General features: G+C 42.4%; 1 protein-coding gene across 1 annotated transcript in view; it reads left to right on the top strand.

Annotated features, from left to right (window-relative positions):
• LOC117252301 (uncharacterized) overlaps window positions 1-20,310 on the top strand; it is a 322,225-nt gene extending 301,915 nt beyond the window's left edge. Inside the window, exons 9-15 of the mRNA XM_078171073.1 lie at window positions 4,831-4,951; window positions 9,400-9,512; window positions 9,923-9,975; window positions 14,270-14,378; window positions 16,488-16,601; window positions 17,015-17,449; window positions 18,174-20,310. Of these exons, the coding sequence (XP_078027199.1) occupies window positions 4,831-4,951; window positions 9,400-9,512; window positions 9,923-9,975; window positions 14,270-14,378; window positions 16,488-16,601; window positions 17,015-17,449; window positions 18,174-18,539 (1,311 nt within the window). The 3' untranslated portion in view covers window positions 18,540-20,310. The remainder of the gene's footprint in view (window positions 1-4,830; window positions 4,952-9,399; window positions 9,513-9,922; window positions 9,976-14,269; window positions 14,379-16,487; window positions 16,602-17,014; window positions 17,450-18,173) is intronic.
• The last annotated feature ends 5,408 nt before the right edge of the window (window positions 20,311-25,718 follow it).

A 25,718-nucleotide genomic window follows, 5' to 3' on the forward strand; every position in this document is an offset into this window, starting at 1 on the left:
TACTCCCGTCAACACGTAAAAAAATAAGAAAGGTTCCACCTCCTGAAAGATAACACTTTGTTTGTCGCTGGAGAAGAAGTGAGATGAGGGGCCATCTTGAACTTTTTTTTTTTTTTTTTTTAACTAAGCTGATACCTTTCTCTCTCTAGGGCTTAAAGGCTCTTATGTATCAGTAGCAGCAGAAAAAGTAGAAAAGCAAAAGGTCTTAAACCTAATAAAGTTTTCCGCTGCCTTACCAAGGTAAACCCAGGCAGCTCTAACCCTATTACGGCTGGTAATAGTATTACAGATAGAAATCTCATTGTTTTCCTCCTATTGAGACTAAAAGACGGACGGCCTGCGCTGTATCACATGATTGAGGTGAGAAGGAATTTGAATGATGTCAGAGAGCGCGTGCCACAGCCAGAATCAATATGGTAACAGCATAGCAGGGGTAGCAAATAGGTGCCAAAGCAAGCGGGAGAACTAAAAGTAGGATATCAGATGTTCTGTAGGGTAAACATTCACTTTTACATTTACTCTGTTTGATAAATAACAAAATGTCAAATGTTCATATCTAAATAATTATCACTGACATTATTGAATTAACCAGTTTAGCTGATGCCATCAACCCAATACAGACAAAGAGTCTAGAGTCATGTCTCGATTCTTAATGTCAGCTGTGTGATAACAGGGTCAACTGTCTGCTAAAGTTGTGTCAGGAAGTTCAACCGGTCAGAGACCTGCATTGACATAACATCCAATAGACTTCTAATGCAAGTTCTAAGCAGCCTAAATAATGAGGTAGACGGCAAGGAAAGAAAACCGCTGTCTCGCTCATACAAAGCAGATGACGGTGGTACAGAGATGAGCTACAAATTACAGTATATCTGCATTACCAATAAATTGCAAAACAACAACACAAAAGTCTTCCTGGAAAAATTAGTTGATAGTCAGAATCAAAGTGAGAACTATGACAGAGAACTAGAGAGTGCAGTGTGTGTCTGATTGTCTTTTAAAAGGGAATACTTCATCCAAAAAATGATCGTTTGTCTCACCTTGAATTTGTGAAAAGAACTGTTTTCTTGGATACCTTCACGGAGAACAAGGACTGCCAAAATTCTTGATGAATTAAAGTAAAGGGGTCCGCATTTAACAACAGCAAAACTGTATCAAAACATCTGTTTTCAAACTTGCACGCAGTTCATGCAGTAAAGTCCAAGTTTCATTTATCCACTTGTATGCTCAGTACTTCCCAAACAATGCATTTTCGCTCAAATCATACTATTTAAAACAAGTCTGTAGACAAGGAACGCAAGACAGGTGTTTGGGACATACAAAGCATAAGACTGGATAAATGTGAGAAAAATAAAGTTTTCATCATCACGAATTCAAGGTAACATGGCGAGTAATTGATTTACAAGTGATCATTTTGTGAGTGACGTATTCCTTTAAAAATGAGTAATCCAAACCTATATGACTGAAACTATAAATTATAATAGTAAAAACATGAACACAGCATGTCTGACATGTGACAAAAACATGATACATAAAACTAAAGCACAAATACTTGCCTGTTCTTGTCCAGTAATGTTGCTTTTCACACTGATGTGAAATGTATTGTTATGTGTATATGTCTGAAGTATGGCTTCAGATCAGTGTGGCTATCCAGTCTGTCAATTGCAATCCTGTCAGTAATGTAATGATGAGGGGGACTCATCAGGCATGGTAAATAATAAGTGAGCCGGCCTGGTGCTGGTGGAAACCCCGGGCCTGGTTCCAAGACAGTTCAGGCCTCATCGAACCCTGGGCCTGTTCCAAATTGATGCTAATATGGTCTGGGCTGCTACGGTAGAGTAAAAATGAGCGTTATTGATACCATGGATCTACAGTTCTTCATCTGTGGTAAAGAATATGAAAAAAGGAAAAAGAAGAAAAGGAAACATGTCTGTGTGTGTAAGGGCACGTGCATGAGTGCATTTGTATATTAGTGCGTGTCTATGCATGGTCATGCTCCCTAATGTATGTGTGCGTAGTGTAAACATCGTTGCCTGTGGGTGTGTTAGGCATTTCACTGTGCTCACATTTATATCTGTCCGTGTTTTCCCTTTCCCTTCCTGCTGATGCCATCAGTACACACTTTGTGACTGATGACAGTGGTTGCCACAGTCTGATGCTCTGCTGCTTAATGTCCTTTTTGTTTATTAATTAACTGCAGGACATATATGCTGAGAGACACCTATTGATTCTACTGCTGCATTAATTGATTTTGTGCTTCACTAATCATATTGTTGCTGCAAGATCATTACTAGGCCTCTGTGCTCTCTTTGTGGTGGAGGGGTTGTGTGTTGATATACTGTGCTGTTCTTAGTTTTGTGGGCAAAGTGATGAGTGCAGTTTGTCATTTCCAATGGATATCTTTCTATTTTTATTAGGTGATAGTGTACCGAGTGTAAGAGGGGGGCAGAGGGGTAAGTCACAAGTAGGTTCTGACAGTCAGGGCCTGTGTCTAAAGTTCAGGTTGCAGGTCCTGAAGTAGTCACTCATAATGCATCATTTGGCAAAATGGATGCCATTTCTAAATGGAAACAACACAAAAATAGTTTGTAGTATGTTTTATGAATTGTTTTGAAAGTAAGTGCCACTAAAGTTAGAAATTCATAACCAGGGTTCCCGTGGATAAAAAGTCCTAAAAGGCATTGAATTAATTTATCTAAAAAATAAAGCCATAACTATTAAAATGTCTTAAATCTTACATCTTTTTTTCATTGCATTGTAAAATCTCAAAATAATTGCTAACAAATAATTGTATTTTTTGTTTATTTATTTTTCAAATAATTAACGGATTGCCTTTCGCATTATTGTGTCATGCAGATCACGATAGTGGAACCAGCAGCACTGTTCATGCTCACAGCAGAGGATGCACAGTCTGCTAGCTAGCCATCACTGTACCTCGGATGACACGGGGAAAGAGCAAATTCAGCAGAAATCGGCTATTTAACCAAGATTTCACAGCATGATTGAAATCAGTACAAGGCAATGCCCAGTGTGTTTTCTCCAAAACAAAATTTCAAACTTGTCGTGATGAAAATCAAGGCAATGAATCCCACATGCAGAGTGAGAAACACAAATTCGCCAAGTCATGTTTTGTGTTACAATTAACATTAGGGCAAAATTGTCCCTAATCCTATGTAATTGATGTCAGTTCTCTTTTTTTTCCTTTTTCATTATAGTTATTGTAAAATAGATCTTAAATTTCATTCAGAGTGGCATTAAAACATCTTTAAAAGTCTTAAATCAAACTTACTTTAAGCTGTAGGAACCCTGATAACAATAAAAAATAGTGAAAACTTTAGCTGGATTTTAAAAAGAATTAAAAAAAAGTCAACCTGCGTTACACAGTAGAAAACAGGCAGCCAAACTCTTGACAGCTAAGAAAAGGTGAGAGTGTCCTCTGATATAAAACACTACTCTTCTATCATTGAAACAAACAGATTCTGGTGTTTGTGTGTATCTGACTGCCAGAGGTTCCCTAGTGAGTCTGACCGGGGGTTACAGTGTAACCACAGCGTCTGTCTCCTGCTCACCACCCAGATCAGCCGGTTCAGCTTGACTGGGCCCAGTTGTCTTTGTTTCATACTGACGACTGTCTGGGAAAGGTCTGTCTGGGGTTCAAGTACATTAAAGTCATCCGCTCCCCTCCCACTGAGCACCAACACAGATGGCTCCAGATGCAGCTGGCACAGCATGCAGCAGCACCTGACAGTGCTCATTCACTCAGACACACACACACACACAAAAATACACATATACAAGTATAAACACATGCAGACACACAAGCATGTGCACAAACTCAGGTATGGACACATCTGCTCACTTTCTGCACCTAAATGCAAGTGAAATTACACACACAAACACACTGACGGAAGCACACACTCACACCTATAAATACATAGACACACACACTCACAGCAGGAACATATGCTGCCACGCATCTACAAATCCTCACAGTAGCGCACATATGAATAAGCAATTAAAGACCCAGATTACTGCGTGGTGCTCACACACACACTCAAATGTAAACCCACACATATTGTGCTCACTTTCAAACATATGCCAGGGCATGCCGGTGTGCACATGAGCACAGTGCAGAAAGCCCTTTATCTCTGCAGGAGCGAGCAGGAAAGAGAGGAGCAGGACAGCTGAGAGAAGTCAAATTGAGCAGCCTCGCCATTTGTAACAGAGAAAGAGATGTAAATTGAGGACAACGCATTCTATTGTACTACGTGAGACGCTATGGTTATTAAGCCTTTGTGTTTGAATAGAGTTTTTACACAGACCCACTCACCGATGAGAGATTGCATTGCCAGGCAGTCGTACATGATGGTAAATGAAACATGAAACACAGTAGATTTTTGGCTGCTGAAAGAAATATGCTGTGTGCCTTTTTTTTAACAATATTTCCTCCTCACTGACAGCCATTTGAGCCAAGATGAATTGCCAGTTGCCGGTGTCATATATAACCTTACACAGCAGATATTATAACGGAACTTTACAGAGATGCACTTAAATTATGATTCTGCGGAGGTGATATACAAGTCCTCTCTGACAAATTTAACAACCGTGTTTACATTCTGGAATGGCAGGGCAGTATGAATTTGGATGAGATGATAGATCTGAGTCACTTGCCGGTGCCACACAAAATAGAAAAATCGCTTTTTCCCCAAAATTGAAATACCACGATCAGGCATGTGTCTTTATTTAACTATTCTATCCATGAGCAATGAAGTCATCGGGATTAAACTTTTATTTAATCCTGTCGCTGACACTGTGTCATTATTTCGCTTGCAGGGACAACTTGGACTTGGGGAGGACCGAATTCATATCTCCTCTCCTCGTCTTCTCAGCTGTTCTCAGCTGGCTGAGGTCACACGGATACAAGCAGGGGACAGCTACAGTGCAGCAGTCACAGGTGAGCTGAGCATCTAACCTGCTGTCGTACCCCACAGAGGTGGTAACATCGCTTCCTCAGTTGTATTATTTTAGCCTAAAATTGTACACAGTACAAAAGTACACAGGGACCCACACTCATGGAAACCTGAAAAGGACAGTTCTAAAGTCTTGTTTTCCAGGCTTGGAAAAGTCATGGAATGAGTAAAATCCTTTAAGGTTTTGGAAAATGAGGGAAATTCGTGTGTAATGGTGAATGGTAAATGGACTGCACTTGTATAGCGCCTTTCTAGTCCTCCGACCACTCTGTGCTTTTACACTACTGAATCACATTCACCCATTCACACACACATTCACACACAGGTGGCTACCATTCAAGGTGCCACCTGCTATTCGATAACCATTCACACGCTCTCACACACCGATGGAACAGCCATTGGGAGCGGTTTGGGGTTCAGTTTCTTGCCCAACATGTGGACAGGAGGAACCGGTGATTGAACCGCCGATCTTCCAATTGGTGGACGACCTGAGCCACAGCCACAGGAGGGCCGATTGTTACAGTAATCGTCTGTGGATAACCTTTCATGTCATGTAACATGACGGCAAATGCATTTTCTGTAGCGGTAATGTAGCTTTAATATGCGTCAGTGTGTGACGTTTTGTTCACCATCATGTACGTTTCTTTCTCCCCACATCCTGTCTCTCTGTCATGTACGCCAGCTAGCTGGAATTTGGTTCAAGTTTCAATCTGATATATTTGAATAACATGAGGCGAGCTGGGCATGAAAAATAATGTTGTAACAGTGTGAATTTAATAGGTAGGGTCATGAATACCAAAGTCTCCATACCTAACCCCCACTGATACTTTTAAATTGTATGGTATTTTTGAGATAGAGCAATTGACATGGGCAGCCAAGGGCACTCAGCTGTCACACAGAGGGTCAATGCACATGTTTTAACCACTATGAAAGTAGAGCATGGTAGTTCTTAAGGTTTTCTTTTTTTTCCAAACACATTAACTAACCAGCCAAGGAAACTGCTGGCTGACACTCCCCCTCCCTGGGAGCGCTACTGCTCTGTGCCTGCAAACCGCCCATGATAATACAATTAACACTGGGAGTAAAGTGTACTATACAGTTTGTTCGTGTTATTCGTTTTGAATGGTCATGGAAAATGTATTAGGGGTCCTTGAAAAGTCATGGAAAAGTTTTAAAAATGTGTCCATAAAAATGTGTGGGAACCCTGAGTACAACAAAGTAACACAGCTTAGCTCAAACCTCCAACAGGTTGATTGCCACTGCACATATCTCTCATTGTGATCTCTTTAAAAGATTCTTAAAAGTTGTATTCACTCTACATAGTATAATAACAACTTAATAAATTGGAATCCTTATTTTCCCAGCAGTATCCTTCACTGTGGCTTTCAGCCATGCTAATTTTTCATCTACATCATTTCATTGAGTTTTAATTAACACTACAAGGATTCAGTGTCCTCAAATGACATCACTCGGAGCACAAATTCAACCTCATTAGCTCTCAATATCTCTTAAACCAAGCAAAATAAAACCAAGTTTTAGTGTTGTATGATAGATGATGTACATAATGAATTGATTTGTTGTTCAACCAGCTATCCCCTAAACTACCCCGTGAGGATCTCAGACTATCCCTGTAGCTACTTTATTATTAATAAGACCGAGAGATAAGGAGGCGCACCATCCCTTTACACCAGCTTTTCCACTAGCTTGGCTGTCTCTCCTGTAATTCTTAAAAAGCCAAACTCAAAGCCCTTTTTGCTGACTAAATTTAAAAACAGGTAGTATCAGATTGTCCCTTTTTTTTTACCTTTCTCTCTCTTTATCCTCTAACTTGTATGATTTTCAGCAATCTGATTCATCTCCCCTCTGCGTCCCCTCTGAGTCATTGAACTGCCAAGAAACTACCGCTAATACATTTACACCATTACAAGGTGTCAGGCAACTACTTCTCCTTCAATTGCTGCTTGCCTTCTGCCAGACAGCTGGAATTAAAGTGGTTACACTACAAATGTAACATCAGCCACTTAAAGAGGAAAGGCATTGTGCTTATTTCAAGACCAGGGCACATTTACAGCCGACTGCTGTACTGCAATATTCTGTTAAAAGAATTGCCTATTGTTGAACAGAGACGTCTGCTGGCAATGTGTGCGTGCTCTCGCTGGAAATGCCACTGGTTCATTAAATAAACTGCAGTCAACATATTAAGTTTGGTCCCATTTAAATTCCTGGCGCATTGAATAGTATTTGGAGAGCGACGCCCTACCTGCCGGTGTTACAGTTATGCAGTTATGTCTTTAGGTGATCTATAAAATGTTATTATTTAAAACAAGCTCTTTATGGATTGGTTATGAGGCATGCTTAGCACATGATTGATCTGACCTTTCACAGACCGTCGTTCTTAGGGAAAACATCAGCCTTAACCTTTTTTAGCTGGATTACCCTGCCAACGTCTCCATACGTGTATGTGTCTGTGTTTGTCAGACTGTGTGTGTATGTACATGCATTTGTTAGTGGTGTAAGTGTGCATATTTGTGTTTGTGGTGAAACGCCATCTAGCAATGCCTGCCTTGTATGCTTTTATAAGATTTGCACCACTGAGATGAAAATAATACATTACTGATTGATTGATCAATCATGTCTGAAAGGGTATCAGCCTGTGTGTGTGTCTGTGTGTCTGTGTATGTGTGTGCCTGTGTGTGTGTGTGCGAGCGTGCCATGGCTTGATGCAGAATAGAGATTGATGGAGGCTTGCCGTGAGGAGGATACTCAGTTATCTCCTTGTAATTAAAATCCACCTCATAAAGATTATTGACTCCCCCACCACACAAACCAGCATGCTCCCTCGCTTGGCAGGGTTTGCAAAGCGCTTCTTAAAAAATGAAAAATAGCATATTAAGCAGCACATATTTCCCATTTATGCGGAACATTTAGATGTGGTTAAGTTATCGTAATGTGCAATAAAACCTGGATGTGAAATTTGTAATCCACTTTGGAAAATTGCTTACTATATTGCTTTAACATCCCCTGAAAGAGCTTTTGAGATGTGTGTGCCAGGTTTATTGTACGCTATAATTTAAAAGTCCTCAATGCAGGCAGTAAATATAAATTTATTAGTGGCAGGTTTAAATAGGCAGACTGAGGTAGCATGAGTGAGTGGATGCTTGAGTGTTTGCTGTATGTGAGTACATACAGTGTGTGTGTGTCTCTGTGTGTGTGTATGTGTGTGTGAGATAAGTGCCAACTGTGAATGTGTTTCGTCTGCTTGGCACACCACGAAGACAGGTGAGTGGGTGTGTGGTGTGGGTGGGGTTACTGTCTCAAGACAGTGCTGTACATCAACACCCTCTCTAAACTAAACCAAACTGACAGGATGTAAATCGTAGTTCCATTTAATTGTTTCTCATTAGGGTTCATTGTTTCTTTTTGAATTTGGAGGAAAGCAGAGTTGTAAGGTTCAGGATCAAGGTCATCAGTGGTAGACTGGGGTGTGATTTCCTCCTGGCCCCAGGGCTACTAATTTCTAGCATGCTACAGACATTACATCAGTGTGAGAAAGTAGTAACTCTCTAAACAGCTAAGAAATTCATAGCGGGTAAAGCATTTGGAAGGTAAAATTTTCCGGTATCAGTGAGACTGTGCAACAACGTCTCATCCACCATCGCCTCAAGCATTGTTGTTGCTGAGTCCGAGGCCCTGATGAGTTGGCACTTGGGTCTGTCGCCGAGAACCAAGTCAAGTACATCAGAATGGGGATTTCTCCGTGGCCGACCATTGCCACTTCGCCAAAGTCCCTCTTTTGGTTACTGTACTCGCGTCGCATATGCTCAAACACTGGTTTCGTTTGTGAAGCTCCCCCGAGTTTATTTTGAATTTCTTCCATGGATCACCATGGAAGGAGACATCCATACTAAAGATCTGTTTTTTAAACATGGTGGTTACAGTGTTTTAGTTGGTCTTGTTGGTAACAATAATCTTGACCTCAACCCCTGACATAAGCAGTTCTCAGTTCTAGACCAGCAAAGTATCTGTGCCAATCTGGAACCAGTTTTCCTGGCCGAGTGTTGGTTGTTTGGCTGTCAAAATGTGAAGAACTGGTCGGAGGTTAGGCACCGGCTCTGATCCAGGCCTCAAACTGCCTTGGTCGAAAAGCAGTAGAATGAAGAGAGACACTTCTGGCACTTAGCTGTGTTTTTCCAGTATGACAACAAAATGTCTTTTTTTTAACAGTGCCATGTCCCATATGATCAGCGACATACAGTCTCAGTCTAGTGTTACATTGGAGCAGGTCAGGAACATATGAACATGCCCTCATGAGGCTCATTTTACTTCCCATAGTTGAGATAAAAGTTTTGACATAAAATATCTTGCAAGGTGACATTGTGTTTATGTCTGATGTATCTGTCTGAACATCTCGCCCCTTTGTTCGAATCTCCAGGAGGAGGAGAGCTGCTTCTCTGGGGTCAGATCCCGTGTGCATCCCGGATCAGTGATCATCCAGGCCTCAAAAAGCTCTGGACCCCGCGGCCTGTTCCACTGGCAGGCGAAAAGGTGTGTATGAGAAAAGACTGGACAAATTATGTTTTCAGACTCCTCAAGTCTCAAGTAGATGAAAGCCCCAGGATTTTCAGAGTATATGAGTTTTAGCTGGATATGCATAAATTCTTAAAGGGTCCACACTGAATCGCATATGGCTGAAAGCTGAGTCTGCACTGCTGTCTGTGGGTTAGTATGTAGCGCTCCTGAACGCACCCTGATCGATGATGTCACAGCAGAATTTCACAGCTGATAAAAACGTCACAGATCGGGGTGTAGCCAAAAGTGCAAAATGCTAGAAATAAACTTTAAAAAGTCTAATGACATTGAGACCTACAGAGAGTTGTCATCTAAAACTTGATACAATTTGTGCTTTAAAATGTTGCACTGCTCTGAAGTTTAAAGACTATTTTCATTTTATGCAGGTGTGTGATGTGGCCTGTGGTACCTGGCACATGATGGCCCTCACCACAAGTGAGTAATCTATCCCTAAATGTTCATATCTCTCTGATTAATTGTTTTCGGGGCAATGAGAGTGCATCACCGAAGGTACACCAGTCAGATTCAGGTTTTGCATCTTATTACTCGCCCCTGTTCCTTCCAATCTCGTGTCTCTTCCTCTTCTCCAAATGATGTCTTGCTCCTCCTCAAAGCCCCTCCTCACTCACTTTCTCACTCATCAAACCATAATTCACTTCAGAGGGAAGCATCATTAATGCACAGTAGGACACAGCAGCTTGATGTGTGCTAATTATATTGTGTGTTTTACACGCTGGATGACTTTTGCTTAGTCAGTGATGAGCTCAGTCTCTGGTAATTGTTTTTTGGATGTGATGAGTTTATAAAAGCCGTCTGTGGGTGGGTGTGTATCTGGGCGTGTAATGTATGTGTGTTTGTCCGTACATGTATGTGTGAGTGAACTTGTGGATGGTGACAGCATGGGGACTCTCACATTTCTATGTGCTTGTGCATGTGAAGTCTTGCATTAAGGCTGGGTGCATACATGTATACAAAATGCAGTGTTTTTATAAGTAGCCAGAAAGACGAGATTATTCCACAGCTCCACACATCACACGCTTCTCTGAACTTAATAATGATTACCAAACACTCAAAATCTCAAGATCGTTCTGACACATTTAAACTGCATGCAACTCCAAACTACATCAATCCCATAGAAAACTTTGACATGCACCATCAACCGTGGCATTGCACTCCATGACTTGCTTGCATTCTCTACAACCCATGTGATCCTTTTAGCACTGTACATCACTCAATGCTGTTGCTGCTCAGCCTTTGGCTAATCACGCTGATTGGAGGTGTCCTTTGGCTCACCTGGGGGCTTCCAATCCTATTAGGCCAACCGTCCTGAGCCTAGCGCAACCAGCAGCCGCTCGTGTTTGATCACTGGTGCTTAGAGCCCACACTTGTCCTCTTATGTTGGTATTAAGGCATGGAGGAGAGGAGCGGCAGGGTGGGGTTTGGTGGGGGGGGGTTAAAATGTGATCTCCTTAACTCTCTAGGGGGTTAGAGGGGAGTTTGGTGCCTCACCTCCCTCGCTGACACTCCTCTGCTCCTCCAACTGGAGCTGGTCTTTAAACTTCTGATGTCAGTTGAAAGGCGGAACACTGCAAGTTGTTTTCAAGCAAAAAGGGAAGAAGTGAAGGGAACGGGAGAGTGAAAGATTGAGAGAGGGGGACTAAGAAGAGGAGCTGAAAGGGTGTGTTTTCACTCTTTCTTTAAGTATAAGTTGTTTAGAGGATCACTCAAACCTCTCACATCCCTCTCTTTTTCATTTTTCCTCTCCTTTCTTAATCTTTCTTTCACTTTCTCTCCATGTTGTCTGGCTGAGAAGGCACAGAAAGTCTGTCACCTATTTAGAAGTCAATACACCTGATCCAACCAGACCTGTCACCCCTTTCTACCCTCTTCCTATCTCTACCACATATTCTGCCTCCTCCCCTATCACTCCTTCTCTCAACCTTCTTCCTGGCTGCTATATTCTCCCTCGCTGCACACCCATCACTATGTCTCTCTTGTGGCTCTCCTTCTTCCTCCCCTCCGCCCCTTTTGCCCCCTTCCTCCTCCTCCTCCTTCTTCCTCGGGCCAAGAGCACCCAGGAAGAGCCATGTGTTTCCAAAGTGGACTGGATGGGAAATCGAAGCAGGGCTTCTGTGTTTATCAAGCCACAGCTCCGTCACCTTGCTCCTACTCCCGTCTAGAGGCCCCGGCAAATTGGTGACAGCAGCAACTACCCTCTAGCGCACATGCCCCCACCTTTTTCTTTTTCCTCATGTGCGCGTCCGCACACACTCACTTACAAACACAGCATAGCACCTTGGCCTGTTTAGTTTTATTGCTGGTGTCAGGTGAGGAGGTGGAGGTAGGAGTGCTGTCTAATGTTCACCTCACACACACACATACACACACCAGCACACTCACACACAGTCATTTCCACCCCTGCCGACACCTTGGCTAACAAGACCTGTGAACCGCAGTGACAGAACTCTGAGACTTGTCAGAGTCCCAGTCATTTAATGCCAAGACCCGGCCCCAGCTCTAACCCAACAGGGTTTCTGTATGCACACTAAGCCACAATAGGCTTCACAGTGATATACTGAACATGAGTCTACTGAATACCACTGCTCCTCCAGGTTCATATTGTTTAAGTTCTATCTTCACTGCAGTCATCTACTGTAATGTTTTCTACAAAATACATTACTTACAAAGAGTAATATTAGAGTTATTTGAGGTTGAAGAGGAGATGAAGTGTGTGTGTCTGATGTGACTTGGTTCAGTTTAACTTTACACTCATTATGTTGATCTGCACCGTCACTCATGACTTCTTTCATCTATAAATGTTTGAATGTATGCTATTACTCTCGTCTGTCTACTTGGGCGTGTAACAGTACACTTATGTGTCTGTAAACCTGCTGCATCTGCGGGCATCTTTATCTGAAGCATCTAATAGTCATGAGTCATTACAAGTAGTTTTGCATGGACCACTGCCCCTTTTGGTGCATGTGTACAGGATGCTTGCTGCTCAATGCCCCCTCTTTTCTGTTTTGCTGTGATCACATAAGTGGAGGAGAAAAGAGAGTTGACTCGGGTTAGAGCCCCGCACGGCCTTGCTACCTTGGAAATGAACTGCACAAACAACGCCTGGCCATTGTGCCTAAGCGCTCACAATGATGCCATTTAAGAGAGTATTGATCCACCCCAGTGCAGGGTCAATCATTGGATCAATGGTGTGTGGGTTGGACGGCTGGAAGGCTGGTTGACTACATGAATGAATGGGTGGTTGGATAACGGATGAATGGATGGATAGATGATGGACGGACAGACGGATGGAAGGATATGAAGACTGACGCATGAGGAGACAGTGGCATCAGGCCTGTCAAAACATGAACTTGAGTGGGTCTGAAGTTTTAATTGTCCGCCATCTTTTGTGTAGGGTTGTGTCCAGTCCGTGGTCATAACTTTTTATTTTAGACTTTTGCTGTAGTTGTTATTGAGGAGGGCACACAGCACTTAAGTGCACCCAATATGTATGCAAGCAAGCTACCTGCTACCTACTTCTCCTTACATATACACAAGCTTAACTTGACATCCCTCAAGGAGTTATACTGTATATATCCAGCTTTATTGTGGCATAGAAGAGTAGGTAAAATAGAGATATAAAATTAAAAAAGAGTCATTGTCATTAGCATGTTCTTGGTGGATTCTTGTGATGTGTTTACACCAGGGTTGATTGACCTAGTTACCCAGCCCTTGGCAGCACAACACGGAGAAATGTAACACAATGCAACACAAGGGAGAGGTGTAGATTCTTTTATTATTCTTACATTTGAGACACATGTGAGAGAACACATGTACTCACACACACACACACACACACACACACACACACACACATACACAGAGCAGTGATCATCAGGGGCTCAGAGAGGTCGTGCCTCGTGACGAAGTGAAAAAAGGGAGAGGGCTCATTTAAAATTCTGTAAGAGATGTCAATTGTGCCCTCTGCATATTTCTATGGAAAATTTGTAAATAGATCCTTTGTAAATAGCTTCTCTCTTGCCAATCACCCTGTCTGCTCTCTGCACAGCAACATTAAAAATTGATCCTTAGCCGCACTAGGGTGAAATGCTAACATCGCTGCCAAATGACTGATTAAAAAGAAAAACCTTTAATCTTTGCTTAAAAGTGTCTACTGCCTTGGCATGCCTTTCCCCTGTGCTCCTCTATCTTCCAAGGCTGTGAAGAGAAGGAGGGGGTCGCCGTGGGGGAAACGGGGTCACGCTTCATGTAGAGTCAGAGCTGTACAGTGATATAGCTCTAGAGGTGAGGGATTTCACTAAGAGCAGATCTAGGAATCGACATGCATTGCTCTCTTCTGAATTTAACCTAAAGCCAAAGGTTAAAAACACATTTGAGCATTCCACGAGAGGGGGCAAATGTTTTGGCACTCCTTCTAATGGCTGGCAAAAAATCAGCTTTTTATCCAACTTAACCATGCAAGTTAAAAACAATCAGCAGGGTCGTATTGATAATGCAGCATAAGATAGTTTGCCTTCAGCTTTCTCAGTTGCACAGCAATAGAAATCGACCCACTCTCTCCTGCTCTCTCTTCACACAATGTTTAAATAGCGACATGGCAACTGAAAAGTCATGACATAAAGAACCACGAGCAATAGATTGGATTAAAGGAGACAATAAAAGGCCTTCAAAGTGTTGATTGGAGGTGCTGAGAGGTGTGTTTGTGTTTCAGGGAGCAGAGAGGAGAACAGAGAATGTGCTCGCTCAGAAACTGAAGCTCGCTTCGAAGACCTTGTCAGCAATCCCCCACCGACGGAGCACACAGAGAAAGAAAACACAGCGCAAGTAAGATAAACATACCTCCTCTTTCTTGCTCTATAGCCCTTTTATTGACTTACTTGCATACTGTATAGCTCAATCTGTAACTCACTTGCTAACTCAACAGCCCCCTAACTCTTTCAGTGGATTGCTCCTGATTGATATCTTCCTCTTCCACACTCCCTGCCTGCCTTGTTGACATCCTCATTCCCACGCACCCATTGTTTGCTTCTCAAATTCTCTTCCATTCATTGTTTCAGTTTCTTTATACATGCTGTGAATCAACATATCAGCAATGAATGATACAATATAACAAGTTGCACTTGAGTAAACAGCACAGGCCTTACTGCATTAAGTGGCGAATATATTCACCTCTCCGAATATCAGTGAGGACCACTAAACTGTCACCCAGAGCCACACACACACACTCACAACCTCCCGCCCCTCCCAGTCTCTCTGTCATTCAGGTGTTTACTGTCATTCATACTCAGGGTTTTTGTATAATCCTCTCACCACACCTGAGTGCTCCCCACTCAGTGTCACTGGATTTACTCCCCCCCTCCCTCTCTCTCACACACACACTTTCCCTCTCCTCCAGCGCACAGCCTTTTTCATTTTGCATCAGAGCCATTCTTTTACGCACGTTGTCATTTCTTATGTAAATAACCATAGATAAAAAGACAGTAACAGACATTTTAAGATTTACACACACCGCTCGGCGCGTATGTTTTCAGTCATCCCCTCTCATCAGCCAGTTTGTTTGTAGAACTGTCTTTGCCTGTAGCCATAAATTAGGGGTTGTGATTTAACTCATTGAGACAACAGAGAAAGACAACGAAATATGAATAAAACAAATGATGTGGAGAAGGTAAGGGAGAGAGGGAGAGTGAGGAGAGGAGGGTGAACTGAAGGCAGAAATGGGCCAGTATGTATTTCTGCTCTACTTTCACTTGGGGAAGGCTTCATTAAGAAGTCTGTTTCCAGAGCATAGTGGAATCTATGTGTGTGTGCACGTGCATGTGCGTGCGTGCACAGGAGTGTGCGTATATGTTCATAGGTTAATGCGTGAGATTGTGTCGATGCACATGCACGTTCATGCATACATGTGTGCATGCCCATAAAATTATTTGTGTGTGTTCAGTGAGAGCGGTCTCTTAAATTATTTACTCCCAGAACTCTCTAATTGGTATCAAGTTTTTAAATGGGGTCAAATGTTGCGGTGCAGTTTCATGCAGCTTTTCTCTTGCCTTAAGTCTGTATCATTACATCTGGTGCTACAGTGCTGCTACTTCGTTGGACTTGAACCTCTAAATGCTGTATTTGGCTATTGACTGAGGCTCTGCTCTCGGACTGGAGAAACACACCGCACCGGGCTGAGGCAGAGGATGGAATGTAGTTTTATTACGGTGTTAGTCCATCTACTCATGTCTGTTGCACAGAAAACAGAGGTGCACACACATACACACACACACACACACACACACACACACACAGCCTAAGGCAGCTCACAGAGCTGGTATTAGATTTAAGCCCCCTAATAAAGCCAATTAGAATTACACTGTGCACTGGTGAAGACAACCTTACCAGGGCATTTCTCTCACCTCCACATGTACACATGCAACATGCATATACACACATACATGCATTGTAACTACTGTACCACTGGAGGGGATAAACATTGGACACAGTAGGTCCAGTGTTGGATATGTTCCTTAAAAAGCTTAATCAGTTACTCAGTTATATTTGTGTTTTAAGACAAACTCTATTACTTAACTAGTTATTCAAAAGCAAAAGTAATTAGTTACATTGCTCATTATATTGGAGGTAGAAAAGGAGATAACAGTTTCACAAGCAGTCATCCAAAATTTTGGAGGGATATACTGACCATCAAACTGTAGCATAGCCCCAGTGACTGTACACAGCAGTCCAGAGGTCTCATCGTCACAGTCAAATCGTGGCATTCGCACACCCTCCAACTCCAAACAAAATCCAGCTTCCCGAATGTAGGCTCACCAGTGGCTGATGTTAGCGCAGCCCATAAATTAGAAATCTTTTTTAGTTACCAGGAGGTGCATTTCTTGTCACAGAAACAGGATTTTATTGCTACTGAGAGGCGCATTTCTCTTGTTTTGGTAGAGGCTAAGGGCCTCCGCAATCCTCCAGGACCGTGCCAAGCTAACACGTCCTGGACCTGTTTCTCCAGTGAACGCACAGGGAGGAAACTTATATCAGCCCTCCATCAAACTCCTGGTAAGACAGCAAACAGGCCAAACCTTAAATGGAACGTTAATGGGATGAGTGATTGTCATGTAATTACTCAATTTCAAACTGTAATCCCCTGTGGTTGAGATCACTGAAAACACATTTTTGTGAAATGTCACAACGCCTGCCTAGAAATTTACACAATGACTAAGTCACAGTGAGCATTAATGCTGTAAGCTTTGATGGCAAAGTAGAGGTTTGGTTCTCAGATACGCATTTTAAGTGAATTGGTTTAAAGTTTACAAATCAGCCCACGGCTGCAGTTTATCACAGATTATATCGTTTGGTATAGTTAAATACCTGCTTTGAAATGTCATCTGTCATCTGCTCTGACTGCACAGTTAGGCTGCTTGCGTTACAATTAGAACAACCTAAAAAGATATTGTGTATCCTCTTGACAGGACACCAGACAGGTTCACCACAAGCTGCTTCACGGTCTAGAGAGACCAGAGGGCTCTGAGGAGCAGGCGAAGGATGAAGAAAGTGAGAGTGCTGAGGAAGAAGAAAGACATGAAGAAAGACCAAACAAAGATGAGAGAGATGGAGCGTTACACGATTCAGCATCTGCCATTGCCAGGTCTTCAACGGGGATGGACAGGAGAGGAAATGGCCGCTCATCAATCAAATCTGACCAAGGGGATGAGAGAGAGACTTACAGGACAGCGGGGCCATGGGAGTCGATGAAAGAGCCACGTAGAAGCAGAGATGTAGTCTTCACCACTTTGTATGTTTTACCCAGGTCAGAGGGAGAGCAGTGCAGGCCCGCTGCCAGCAGCTTACCCTGGCTACTGACGGGACAACAAGCTCATGGCAGAGTTTTAGATGAGGCTCAGAAGGTGAGTGTTAATGGAGTTATCACAAAGAAAAATTCTTAATGGGTAAGCTTGTCACTGGTGTGTTTCATTCAACCCCTCTAAGGGAAACCATCATCTGGGTTTGCAAGTATTTTTTTTTTTTCTTTCACCACTTTGTTTCACTTAGTACAATCCAAAGATCGCTGTTGCTTTGTTTAGACAGCAGAGAGTGAATGGAAACATCCAGATGACCCGGTGACGTCACTGGGCTGCTGGCCCTCAACCCCTTATTTGTTATACTTACTATGAATGTCCGTTCCACAACATGCCTGAGAGAGCTAAGTGGTTTTGTACTCCGAGAGGCAGTATTGAATCACTTTGGCTGAGATTAAAGATGCAAGTATACATTAACTGGTTGGCAGGCTTGAGGTGTGACTTTAGTAATGGACTGCTGCAAGAACAGTAATTTACAAACAGTAAGCACTTAACAATGAAGTTAAAAAGCCTTTATATTCCCTTGAGACGGATCGAGGGAAGAAAAAGGAATCGTCTTCTTAGAGAACATTGATATATTGTGTAATCATGAAGATGAGGTCTTTAATTTATTTATTTATTCATCAAGATAGGACTTTCCCTTTTGAGTCTGGAAGTTTGCTTTAACAGTATAGCCTCGGGTAATTTCCCCAGCAACTTTGAAGTCAAATTCTCAGGACAAAGTAGGCTGTTTTTACATCTTTTCTTTTCTCAAATGTCTTTGTCTCGTTAGGAGAGATCCGCACATCTGACCAAACTGGTCCAAAAGTCTGGAAGTTACAGCAGCATTTTGCAGAGTCCCAGGCTCAAACCCAAACCCAGACCTCCTCAGAGAACTCCAAGTCCCGCGGATCAGAGTGTAGCCTCTTGTCACCGTTCAAGAATTAGACCGCACTCTGGCCTCAGGTCTCCGATTTGCAATTCTTCACCCCATCTGAGCCCTGGACAGCATGCTCAGATGTCCTTCCCTTTCTTCCACCCAGGACCACAAGTTGAAACCTCTCTTTCTTCAACTCCTTCCTCTTCTGAACTATTCAGGTACTGTCCTACACACAGAAGAGTGGTTTCTTCCTTTAGCACTTCTCGGAAGAATCTATAAGAACCAAAGATCCAGGTCTGTCTGCCAGCAGAATTTATGTACAGTGTTTAAAATGTGTATTCATCATTTTATTTCAGGTTGTGTGAACTATTTGGAATCAAAATACGTTCATTGTGTAGCCACCCAGATAATAGACAGCTTATCCATAAAGTCATCAGCATCAAAAGCGTTTTTACCCAACAGCCTCCAGAAATGACAGGCCATACAGAGAGAATGTGCACTCTATTATCTACTTAATAATACTTTAGGCCGCATACAAAGCTAAATACTTGTGGCTCCAAGGTGACTGACAAAATGTCTCTTTTGCTCTGTAAGAGCCCTCCAAAGCAGACTCCAGATCAGCATTAATGGGCTCCACTTTACCCCACACTGTGATTTGGCAAATATACTCCTCTTACAAACCATCTCAGTCAACGATACTCATGAACCTTGACCTCATCTGAAAGCATTAGACTTTGGTCTTCCAGTGAAAGCTGCATGTAGGAGCTGCGGAGGCCTTGAATCAGCACATTTTAACATAACTTCAGAGGGTTGAGTATTTGCTTCTTCTTTTCTTTTTTACCCTACGCATTACTACATACTACCAAGCTGCATTCGTTTTAGTACTTACAGTATGTTGTTTATTAAGGACAAAGTGCCCTCTCAGATCTTGGCCTCTTGTAAGACATTTCACGGTGGAGTGTTTTCATGGCGTCTCTGCAGTATGAATCACATGTGCATGCTACTATGCCTCTTTTGAGTGTGAGGAGTTATTGCAGAGATAAAACTATATGATGAGGTTTCTTAAAGTAAAGCAGCATTGTTACAGGAAACATAGCTTCCTTTGATTCTGCTTTGCTCTTTTTTGTGTTATTTGTTATGTTTCTTAAACAGAGGTCCTTCGTTAGCTTTGCAGTGTATGCAAACTGGTTCTCTGCCACAGTGCAGACCACAACCACATGGTAATTCCTCTGATCAGGGTTTCATTATAAGTGGCGCATGCAATGTTTTTTTCATTATCCACAGTACATTTAACATAAGGGACCTTTTGTCAATAACTTGGCAACATGTTGGCAGCGTTGGGGTAGACACATCACTCAGTAGCCAATGTATCCAAATGAATACCACTAGTAATGCCGTAATCATTTTGAGCACTGATGTTACGAATCACAGTTGCTATTACTTCTGTTTTCTTTCACCAGTCATTTCACTTATACAAGGAATACATATGGACAGCAAAGCTATTTATTACCTTGACCCAAGTTTTTAAAGGTAAAAAAGGATGCTAATGTTGAGTTTGTGAACCTAAGCAAAGGTATTTAAAAGGGTATTGACTTGCTGCTCCAGGAGGGTCAAACAATAAATGTACTTTTAAATTGAGTCTCAGATTTGCTTTTGTGAGCACCGAACACAACATTGACTACATACAGGCATGCAATACTGATGGCATTGAGACATCCGCCCTCATTCCACCCCATTGTCTCCCGCACTCCCTATAGTTTGTTTTGGTGTGTGTGAGTAAGTGTTGGTTGTGTGTATCACGTCTTTGCCCTGCGAGACTCCTGCCAATCGATTCAAGGTGAGACCTGTCGATTAAACACCCTGAGCCGTGCTCTCTACCTAACCCCAGGGTGATTCAATCCCACCTCTTGCACACACCCGTACACAAACACACGTACGCACACACACCCGCCTCACCTGTCATCCATCAATATCTCCATCTGGGCCTCTATTGATCCCCTCCATCCATCCTCTTCACCCCGTGCAGTACAACATCAGGGCCAAGACGACGTCCGCGCAGGTTTAATTTCTGACAGATTTACAATAAAGCTCAAGTTATTATTTAACTCTTCCGGCCGCAGTGTGCTCTTTGATTTAGCACCCTGGGAGAGGATGAGTTACAGCTGACACAGAGAATCTGCCGGGGCTGGAATGGTAGGCACCCGGTTCATAACTCAGCCGCCGAATGTGTAGTTAGTCAATCACTTGATCTGTAATCACAAATGCTGCCAGAAATTACATGAGTGATGAGCTGTAATAAAAGCACTTACTTTTCCTGCTCTGTCTCTTAAGTGTTATTGGCAGACCCCTCTCTCCCAGGAGGCCGTGGCTGTGAAACAAAATCCCGATATAAACTGCCTCATTGGTCCCTGCCTCACGCTCTCTCTCTCTGGTGTACTGTATGTGTGTGTATGTGACTCTTCATGTGTGTATGTGTGTTAATGCAGAGTGCTCCCACTACAGTGTAATACAAAGCTCTTTTTGACAGTCTTTCTTCCACTCTTGGATTGCCTTGCTTCAGGACAAATGATCCTCACTCCAGTAAAGACAGTCATCCGCGTCTCTATCATTTATAATCTCTAATGTCTGCAGAGGTGCAGGAAAACACAATTCCCCAGCAATGACAGCTTTTAAACATACCTGGTACTATTAATTGGTCGGTAAAATGCATCCTATACATGTAGGTTTAAATGTTTTGCTATGCAGTAGTCTGTCGCTGCTGTTAAAACTTTCCCCACCTGGCTCTCATCTCGTCCCAGATGAGTTATGATGGATCACCGATATGACCTTATGTACAGGTAATCAAACATCTCAGTACCACGACGCAAACCTTTCTTCAACTGTCTGTGACTCCCAGCTCCATAACCTTTGGCAGGAGGTCATGCGTGACAGTTTTATTGATACGGACCTTCGTAATAATTACACAGCGTCTTGCATGCACTATTGATCAGGCCTATTGATAAAATCATATTTTACTGTAAAGGTCTGTTGATTTGATGCATTACAGCATAAATCTCTCCTCACAAGCAGCTGATTTGGAACTCCTACTGCCGAGTGATGGATGCTCCCGCAGATAAACACACACACATATATACACACAACTATTTATATCTATTGCCTGAATGGGGCGGTAACAGACACAGGTTAAAGACAGACAGAGATGTAATGATATCCGTATCTTTAGTCCATCCATATAAATATACGATCACATAGAGAAGACAAGTGGGATCCGCTATCCAGCCCAGCTCATATGGTGTAATATATATAAGCAAGGGTGTTTATGGAGTCACTGCTCCATCTTATCATGATTTGTATTGTCAGCAGGAGCTAAATCTGCATGGTGGTAATAGATTCTGATGTGGTTCACATGCCCTGTGGTGAATGGGAAATAGAGATGAATGTGACAGATCATACAGAACTTGTCCTGTATATAAACGGCCTTTAGAACTGTTGTTCTCACAGGGAGGGAGGGAGGGAGGGGAAGGATAGATGTTGGAATGGCTGGCGTGCAGGGAAATGTCATCGCTGGTATTAAAATGGCAAAAATTTGATCCTCAAAGCTGACCTCTGCAGTCGACGCAATGAAATTGATATGATTTCCTGAGGAGAAACATTCAATACTTTGGCTACTGCAGCTTTTCTGGCGTTAAAGAGGCTTTTGTCACATTGACGTTGCATGCGAGCTGAAACACAGACTAATGGAGAACTAGACAGAAAGTGTCAGGTAATATACACTAGTACCTGTGGTGTCACGCATTATCACCCTTTGATCTTAGCATGGAAAAACATAGTATGTGTAATAAAGGAAAAGAGCAAATTTATTACTATTGGAGGAAAGGAAAATTGGTCTTTATGGTTCAGGTTAAAAAGCAGCTTACTAGACCATGTTTCCGCTTTGGCCGGCAGTTCAAAAGCATGTTTTCTTTTTGGACTTTTCTCTGGCTGGATTCTGAACCACTTGGGGGTAGTTTGCAAAGGCTGTGGTGCACCAGTGACAGGCTGGTTTTCACATTTAAGGAGCCAAAGGGACATGGGGAACATGTCCATGTTCAAGAGGCCTACAAAAAATCTAAAAGCCGGGATATAGAGTTAATCGCTGGCCCAGTCAAGACCCCCCCTGAGCGGCTGCTTCTGCAAAATGCTGAACAGCCCATCTGGCCGCAGCACAGGAATGCTGTCCTGCAGAGGACAGCGGAGGGGAGATTGATTTTATTCAGCAGTGCTGTGTTTTATAAGCATAAAACCTGCTCCAACCTGAGCTCTCTGAAATGTCCTGGAATTCTGATGAGAATTGGTGTCGAGGTTTCTGTTGTTTTTTTATTTCTTATTCAAACCAAATGCATGGAAGCCCATTAAAGGAGAAAATAAAATAGAAAAACAGTCTTTACATGGCCTAGAAATAAATAGAAGTGGAGGAACATAATATTAAAAAAAGCATTTTGTCACATAACAGAAAAAAAAACACATACCATTTTCTCCTCAGTGTTTTTGTGAACAATTGAGGCCCGTACTTCTATAGTGTATGATTGATACAGTATGGAATCTATCCATAGCATACCGCTGACTTTGAACATACTCACTACTTTTGTAGCACAGCTGTTTGAAATGCTAATATAGAGCTTGTGAAATAGCAACAATACTGCCAGTGTGTTCCCCAGAGCTGGAGGGAGAAGGCAGAGCAAGACAAAGGCAGTTTTTAATCTGAGCAGGAAGCATACAGTGGCGATTCACTGTGACACGGTGATTGATATGAGTGAGTAGTGTATTTACCGAGTCTGACGGGATAGGAGAAAGAGAGTGTTTTCTTCCCATCCGTACGCTTATCTCCCTCCATAAATCACTGCCAATGGGATGCATAAATGTGGATGAGCGAGCGTTGTATTGTTCTGACTCTGGCAATTCCACTTTGACCTTTACATTTGGCATTGGTCACTGGTGCTAAATGCATGCCATGACCTTACCTGACCTTGGGCTATTCATATTTAATAGCCATGAAGGCTGATGTTTCGTCATACATACAGTATTTGAACACACACCACATAAACACACCCAGCAAACAGTGTGATCAAGCCAAACTGCATTTAACGCTATAATTTGTGTAATTTTTCCCTACGAAAACATCACATAGACAAAGAGACGATATAGTTGTGTTTTTCCCCTTCTCATCAGTCTGTGTCTTTATAGCTCTGATTCCATTACCCCTTTCCCAGCGGCAAGCTATGATGTCCTATGTCCACCCTAACCTTTGACTCCAGCCAGTGCTTTAAAGGTTCTGCACTTTGCCCTCTCCCATTTGACCTGTCTGAAGTATACCTTTATAATTGCCTCTGTCGCTATCAAATGCACATATGAGAGGGTGCAGGGGCAGGGGGCCGAAGTCTGTCCAGTAACCTTTTGGCCTCTTGTTCATCTATTCTGCTCAGAGCAAGCACAGCAGGCTTCCTCCCCCTACCCACAATCCCATACTGTATTAGTCTGCATGTCGGAGTTATTGATGGTGCTCTGGAAATATTTTATTGGTCAGTCACGACCTTTGACTGGGGCAATGCAAACACTAACCCCCCTAAAGCTTCCTATCGACATGGATATATATATATGATCAGATGGCTAATAGAAGTATAGATTTAGAGTGGCTGAAGAGCAAGTCATTTAGATTTTAACATGGTGAGGTCAGCATAGCTTTTTGCACTTATGTATGTGTCGGACCACTAGGCAAACTACATATTGAATTTGTTTTAATGTAACCTTTCCAGTGATGACAAGACATTTTAGAATTATGAACAGTAAAGACCAAAAAATATGTACAATAGAATAATATTATGTCACATACAAATGGATATTGAAACAGGGTTGCAGCAGTATGACGTGAAATCGTATACCACGGTATGAAAATTGACAATTATACCGTGCACATCTGCTTTTCTACAGTCTTAAAAAAAATGCAACCAGAATTTACTACTTTCTATTTTTTATACATGCTTCCATTTAAAAAAAATCAAGTTTCAATTATAATTAAGAAAAAATCTTTCTGTTTTCATTCCCTTAAGGATCATTGTAATGGATAATAATAATATAAGTTATTGTGTAATACTGTGAAACCATGATATTTTCTGAAATAGTTGCCATTGCAACCTTATTTTCAAATCACAAAAAAAATCCTTTTCTCGTACCCTCTGTCTTCTCCCTTTATTCCAAATACTGTAAGTCTCTTCATCAAAGGAAGTGTATCTTGTACTGAAGCACCCACAATTAAGATAAGCCCAACCACAGCTGGACAATTACCTGCCAACTAACCTTTTCTGGAGGCACTTAAGAATGTAAGGACCCCTGAGGATAGATGTGCCCTGAGTAGAGCGAGTACTTCAACAGGCCGGAGAAGGAGAGAGAGAGGGAGAAAGGGAGGGTGTAAGGTATGGGAATGCTGGGGTAGAGAAAAGGTGACAATGAGGAAGAAAAAAAAAAGTGATAGAAATAGAGAAAAGGACAGTATCATGGTGAGATTACCTAATCCTCTGTCTGAGAGCAGTATTTGAAGGACCTGGTGGTGTCAGACATGAGGGGGCTTTGTGGAGGTTTACCCAGGAGAGGCCAGCTTAGCAGGGGGATCTAGCAGAACACCAGGTGACCAGTGCTCTGTCCCCAAGCACACACCTCAGCCCGTGGCTTTGTCAACACTTTTAAATTGATTGCAGGGAGCTGATGAGATTTCCCTGCAGCCTGGGTCATTATCACATTGTGTACCAGCTCTAACTCACTCGTACCGAGCCCTCTATGGATTGTCATTCTGGTTTATGTCGTCATTTTTAATGTAAGTGACAGTGTTTTCTGTCAAAAGTTGATATATCTGTCAGGTTGTGCATGAGTAAGACTGGTGGTAGCCATGCAGGAATTTCAAGTGCGCCAAGAATTTAATGACACAAATTGAAAAACACCAACTTGCGTTTAATTTCCTAATGCTCGATGCAGCGTTTTTAGCACCGGTCAGGGTGTTACAATCTACCCTGCTGCGCAACGGGGTGAGTTTCAGCACTGTATGATATCTGATCCCAAAAACCCTGCAGGGCAGCCACAGCAAATCAACAATGGATTAATGGATCTGGTTCTGCTCATAAATCTCTGTGGGATTGGAAAGCGTTCGAGGACAGTCAGCCTGTAGTGGTGTGCTTAATGTTACAGGCAGTTTGGGTTTCCCATCGTTCAAAGCAGTGACAGGGTAGTAAAGATGTGGCAGCATCTTATGTCAGCGTTAAATCAGTGAATGTCAGGAATGCTGGATTGTCAGTCTGCAGTGCTGAGAGCTGTACCAACACTGATTCATTGGCACAGATTTGTTTATAAATAACTCCAATGCTTCTCTATAGCTCTCATGGTACAGTAGAATAACTTCATGCACCAGAGCAAAGACAGAAAAAAAAGATG

Source organism: Epinephelus lanceolatus, chromosome 9, assembly GCF_041903045.1.
Source record: "Epinephelus lanceolatus isolate andai-2023 chromosome 9, ASM4190304v1, whole genome shotgun sequence".
NCBI classification, from domain to species: domain Eukaryota; kingdom Metazoa; phylum Chordata; class Actinopteri; order Perciformes; family Serranidae; genus Epinephelus; species Epinephelus lanceolatus.